Source organism: Cebus imitator, unplaced genomic scaffold (assembly GCF_001604975.1).
Source record: "Cebus imitator isolate Cc_AM_T3 unplaced genomic scaffold, Cebus_imitator-1.0 Scaffold25, whole genome shotgun sequence".
NCBI classification, from domain to species: domain Eukaryota; kingdom Metazoa; phylum Chordata; class Mammalia; order Primates; family Cebidae; genus Cebus; species Cebus imitator.
The window spans coordinates 6735904-6742393 of NW_016107340.1; the positions used below are offsets into that span (position 1 = coordinate 6735904).

The following is a 6490-nucleotide window of genomic DNA, read 5'->3' on the forward strand; positions in this document are numbered from 1 at the left end:
TTTTTTTTGTAGAGATGGAGTTTCACTATGTTGCTCAGGCTGGTCTCTAACTCTTGGGCTCAAGGGATCTGCCTACCTTGGTCTCCTAAAGTGCTAGATTTACGGGCGTGAGCCACTGTGCCCAGCCCAGTTTTTCATTTCTAATACAGCAATAACAATTCTGTGAAATATCAGAATGAGAAAATACTTGAAAAAGTACATTGTAATCTGTAAAATAACATGTATTTAGGTAGTTGTTAATAGGTTTATATCTGGGATCTCTTAAAGATGTATTAGGTATAGATGTAATAGGATACCTTGAAGCTGTATTGCCAACTTGTCTTAATGCAGTGCAGGGAATATAATTTAAATTTATAAATGGTTCAAAATCATTATTTTGATTATTATAATATAGAGTAAATCGATATCTTTAAGGATTTATTTCTCACAGAATTCTCCCATACTGCTTTGTAGCTGTCAGCTGTCATTGATTGTTTTTCTGTCTTCTTCCTCTGGTGACCTCAGAGGCTACTGAGGTTTTTTTTTTTTTTTTTTTTTTTTTTTTGAGACGGAGTTTCGCTCTCATCCAGGCTGGAGTGCAATGGCGTTCTCTCAGCTTACTGCAACCTTCGCTTCCTGGTTCAAGCCTGCCTCAGCCTCCAAGTAGCTAGGATTACAGGCGCCTGCCACCACATCTGGCTAAGTTTTGTATTTTTAATAGAGATGGGGTTTTGCCACGTTGACCACGCTGGTGTCAAACTCCCAAACTTGTGATCCACCTGCCTTGACCTTCCGAAGTGCTGGGTTTACAGATGTGAGCCACCGCACCCTGCTGCCATTGAGGTTTATGGTGTTTGTGACTATTTACTAAGTGGCTCTGGTGTATTTTAGTTGATTTTTATTTCTGCAACTTTTTATAGCTATCAGTTTTTCATTTTGCTGTCTCTTCCCTACCTAATATGTTCGTATCTAGATATCTGGGAAGAGTTAACGTCTACAAGGAAAAAAAATCTCACATTTTAAGATTTAGTTAAGTAAAGAGAGAAGCAGTTATCTCTGCTTCCATCAGAGGAAAATTAAAAGAAAAAGGCTTAAAAGTAGCTTTTTTTTGAGACAGAGCCTCTTTCTGTCGCCCAGGTTGGAGTGCAGTGGTGCAATCTCAGCTCTCTGTAGCCTCTGCCAGGTTCAAGCAATTCTCCTGCCTCAGCCTCCCAAGTAATTGGGACTACAGGCGTGCACTGCCACATCAGGCTATTTTTTTGTATTTTCAGTAGAGATGGGGTTTCACCCTGTTGGCCAGGATGGTCTTGATCTCCTGACCTCATGATCCACCCGCTTCAGCCTCCCAAAGTGCTGAGATTACAGGCATGAGCCACCGCGCCCAGCCAAAAGAAGCTTATTTTAAGTACAGAATGGTGGTGGTTCTACATAGTTGTGGATATGGTTGCTGGAAGGCTTAAATTTGAGCCTTAGATACTTTGGACATCATTTTCATTGTCACCTATCATATGGCACTTAACCAGCAGAATTTAACTTATTCAGATGAATAGGATATTGTTGACTGTATTTTAAACTAACATTTAGTTTTCTTTAATGCTCAGAAATCATATTTCTATTTCAGGTTCTATTTTATCTTGGCCAGTATATTATGAATAAACGATTATATGATGAGAAGCAACAACATATTGTATATTGTTCAAATGATCTTCTAGGAGATTTGTTTGGTGTGCCAAGCTTCTCTGTGAAAGAACACAGGTAATTCTTCAATTTAGTCCATTGTAAAAAGACAGTTGGGCTAACATTTCAATTCACCTCTACCCTCACTCCCTTTTGTCAGAGAAAAACTGTTAAAACATATAAAAAACATGCTGAAATGTAATTTCTTAGTTCTGTAGCATATTATTTGAGAACCTGAGCTCTGGCATCTTATAAACCTGCGCTTGAAATCTAGCCCAATCATTTACTAGTTTTGTGACTAGATAGATTAATCTCTTTAAACCTGTTTCCCTATTTATAAAATAGGGATAATTAAATACCTCATGTGGAGGTTATAGCTCTTTTTTATTTTTTTGGAGATGGAGTCCTGCTGTTGTCAGACTGGAGTGCAATGGCACGATCTCGGTTCACGGCAACCTCTGCCTTCCGTGTTCAAGCGATTCTGCTGCCTCAGCCTCCTGAGCAGCTGAGATTACAAGCGTGTACCATCACGCATGGCTAATTTTTGTATTTTAGTAGAGACAGGGTTTCACATGTTAGCCAGGATGGTCTTGATCTCCTGACCTCATGATCTGCCTGCCTCAGCCTCCCAAAGTGTTGGGATTACAGGTGTGAGCCACTGTGCCTGGCCAGTTAATTCTCTTAAAGAGAGACATTGTATAAAAAAGCATAGTGTTTGTCACATACAAAGCATTCATACTTTAGCTATAGCTATTATATATTATAAATTTTTATTCCAGTCACTTCCAGAAACAGTCCTTATACCACCAAGTGGTAAAGGCTTAAATTTAGCTTTAGTTACTTTGGAAATCATTTGCATTTTCACCTATCATTATGGCACTTAACCAGCAGAATTTAACCCAGGTAATACTTCTAGACTTAGGCCAGCTGTGGTGGCTCACACCTGTGTCCCAGTACTTTGGGAGGCTGAGGCGGTTGGATCACCTGAGGTCATGAATTTGAGACCAGCCTGACCAACATAGAAAAACCTCCTCTCTACTAAAAATACAAAATTAGCCAGGCATGGTGGTGCATGCCTGTAATCCCAGGTACCCCGGAGGCTCAGGCAGGAGAATGCTTAAACCAGGGAGGCGGAGGTTGTGGTGAGATGAGATCATGCCGCTGCACTCCAGCCTGGACAACAAGAGGGGAAACTCTGTCTCAAATGAAAAAATATATATATAAAAATACATAAATATATAAAAATGTTTTATATTTTTATATAAAAATACATAAATATTTATATATGTATTTAATGTATTTCTAGAATTTTTTTTTTTTTTTTTTTGAGAGGGAGTCTTGCTCTGACACCCAGGCTGCAGTGCAGTGGCACGATCTCAGCTCACTGCAACCTCCACCTCCTGGGTTCCAGTGATTCACCTGCCTCAGGCTCCCGAGTAGCTGGGATTACTGGTGCCCACTACCATGCCCGGCTAATTTTGTATTTTGGTAGAGGCAGGGTTTCACTATGTTGGCCAGGCTGGTTTCAAACTCCTGACCTCAAGTGATCCACCTGCCTCCACCTTCCAAAGTGCTGTGATTATAGGCGTGAGCAATTATGCCCAGCCTCTAGAATTATTCTTTTGGGAACTGAATGTTTTTTCAGTCATTCTTATCTTACATTTGGAATTCTTTTTTTCTTCTTTTCTTGAGACAGAGTTTTGCTCTTGTTGCCCAGGCTGGAGTGCAGTGGCATGATCTCGGTTCACTGCAACCTCCGCCTCTGGGTTCAAGTGATACTCTTGCCTCAACCTTCTGAGTAGCTGGGATTACAGGTGCCTGCCACCACATATTTTTAGTAGAGATGGGGTTTCAACCATGTTGGCCAGGCTGATCTCAAACTCCTGACCTTAGGTGATGTGCCTGCCTCGGCCTCCCAAAGTTCTGGGATTAAACGTGTGATCCACTGTGTCCGGCCTGCATTGGGAATTATCACATTTGGTTTAGCACAGGCAATACGTGTTGAGCCTTAGCATTCATTCCATGAATAAACAGAATGAATACTTTCACCTGAAACAATTAACTCGCTTCTGCTAGTATTTAATGCTCAATAGCATAGCTGAAAAGATGACAATTATATGGGATTTTATTTTATTTTTATTTAAAAAAAAACTTCCTCAGTTGAGCAGGGGATTTTATAGCTTTAAAACAACTTCATTATCATACACATAGTATATATTTATTACCAAACACTAGGAAATGACAGAAAGCTAAGAAAAGTAAAGGAAAAAAGGGATTAAAGTGTGTTACCAAAAGGTATTTTTACCAGTCATTTGTATGCTATATGCAGTTGTGTGTTTTAAACTACTTATGAATATGTTTAATTTCACGTAGCTTCTTAATTTAATGATATAAGCATTTTTTCATTGATGTATCACTTCTGTTTAATATCCATATATGTTGTCATTTATACTTGACCTTTGGATATATGATTTAATTTTATAAATTTTTTAAAAAAACTATATTGGTATATTGGTGTTTTTTTTTAACCTGTTGAATATAGAATCTTTTTTGTTGTTGTTTTTTGAGACAGAATCTTGCTCTGTTGTCCAGGCTGCAACCTCTGCCTTCTGGGTTCAAGAGATTCTCTTGCCTCAGTCTCCTGAGTAGCTGGGATTACAGGCGCATGCTACTATGCCCAGCTAATTTTTTTTTTTTAATCTTGGATTTGTGATAAAACCACCTAATGTTTTGTATTTTTAGTAGAGATGGGGTTTCACCATGTTGGCCAGGCTGCTGTTGAGCTCCTGACCTCAGGTGATCTGCCCAACATGGCCTCCAAAAGTGCTGGGATTACAAATGTGAGCCACTTAGTGCCCAGTCTGAATATTGAATCTTCGGATAATGTTTGGAAGTATAGTTTCCTTGGACTTGAATTCTAAATGTTGAGAGACAAGACATTGGAGAAATTACTGACTTGAAAAGGATATGAATGAGAAATATTTTGGGTTTAGGTTGCTGTACCCTTATTTCCAAGGGTGAAAAAGATAGTTGGGATTCATATTTCTTCTTAACATTGAGTGAGGAACAATTTTTGTGACATTCTCTCAAATTCTTAGTTTAAAAACAAAAGAAAAGAAAAATCTACTGTGACATCAATGAATACTGGGGTAAATGAATTATCTTCCTGTTAGGACATAAACTTCATCAGGGCAAATACGTTTTTGTTTCATTCTTTGTTTTCCCAGTGTCTGCTACATAGTACCAGTGACTAGTACTTGGTAGGTGTTCAGTCTGTATTTATTGAATGAATGAGTACTACTTTATCTGTTAATAAGTTTTAAGATCAAGAAAGGAAGTTGAAGCTTGATGAAAGTCAATCAAATTCCTATTTAATGGATTTTGCATAACTCAATACTTTTTTTGGCAGTTGGCTACTAAGCATAGAGCTAAAAACATTCCTGTTTGAAAATAAGTACATTAGGTTGGGCACAGTGACTCGTGCCTGTAAATCCCAGCACTTTGGGAGGCCAAGGCAGGCGGATCACTTGAGGCCAGGAGTTTGAGACCAGCCTGGACAACATGGTGAAACCCCATCTCTACTAAAATAAAAAAAAAAAAATTAGCTGGGTGTGGTGTCCTGTAATCCCAGCTACTCGGGAGGATGAGGCAGGAAAATCACTTGAACCTGAGAGGCGGAGGTTGCAGTGAGCAGAGATCGCACCATTGCATTCCAGCCTGGGAGACGAGGGAAACTCCGTCTCAAAAAAGAAAAAAAATATACGTTAAATTGCTTCCTGCTTGCACATCCATTGTTTGGGGTCTTCTAGTAAAGTCCAAACAAGCGCATTTCAGGAATTGGCAGTGTGAAATCTTTCAGCTGGGGAGACTTTAGTGATTATTAAAAGCAGCTGTATGTAAATCATTGTGCTACTAATTACTGTGCTTTTAAGTGCCTACAAGCTTGCCAGTGATAAAATTGGTTTTGAATGTGTGCATTAGTAGTTCATACTAAATATGTATGTAAAAGTCTGGTTAAGTCCAGCTTAATACATTTTTCTTTTGAAATGTACATCTCCTGATTTTTTTTTTCTGTCTACAAGGAAAATATATACCATGATCTACAGAAACTTGGTAGTAGTCAATCAGCAGGGTAAGTTAATTTTGAGTATCATGAATAAATACCATAAAAACATTTTAAAGATATTTTTGTTTATGTGCATATATTTTATAATGGTGATTCTCTTTAAAAGTTGCTTTAATTAAATATTCTAAAAATATGATAAATTTATTAGACTTATGAACTAAAATAACATTATACTGAGGTTCTAATGTAAAGTTAAATATCCTGTTATATCAATTTAAGCCTTGGGATGTCAGAGTTAGGATTTGTATTGAAATGTCTGTAATTTCAAAAGCTCCTGTTTAGGAGTGATCTACCTTGAAAATGTATTGAAAGGCTTTGAAAAATAATACAGTTACCTACGTAGGACCATGTGTAAGGATGAGTCTTCTTTGGTTATACACAAAATTTTGTTTACCAGTGTGTGGAAGTAGAATTTTATGTCCCTGCTTCCAGTTCTTAACTGGTTATTTTTGGGCTACATCTCTCTTTAATAAGCTGATAAATGCATTGGGTTCTTGTTCCAGAAAGGTGGCACATATATGTGTGTGTGTGTGTATACACACACACACACACACACACATGGATAGTTGATAAATATTTCACAACCTACTTTCCATGAGAAAAGCTCTGATTTATGTGCTTGCTGACTTCCCTAGTATAATACTCTAATTTTTAAGGCTAAAAATGTAGAGTTGGAAAGAGATGTGCACTTTTTTTTTTTTTTTTTTT

General features: G+C 37.9%; 1 protein-coding gene across 4 annotated transcripts in view; it reads left to right on the top strand.

Moving 5' to 3' along the window:
- MDM2 (MDM2 proto-oncogene) overlaps positions 1 to 6490 on the top strand; it is a 53138-nt gene that overhangs the window by 27588 nt on the left and 19060 nt on the right. For all 4 annotated transcript variants that reach the window (XM_037736478.1, XM_017522938.2, XM_037736477.1 and 1 more), the window contains 2 exons: positions 1601 to 1734; positions 5739 to 5788. In XM_037736478.1, the coding sequence (XP_037592406.1) occupies positions 1601 to 1734; positions 5739 to 5788 (184 nt within the window). The remainder of the gene's footprint in view (positions 1 to 1600; positions 1735 to 5738; positions 5789 to 6490) is intronic.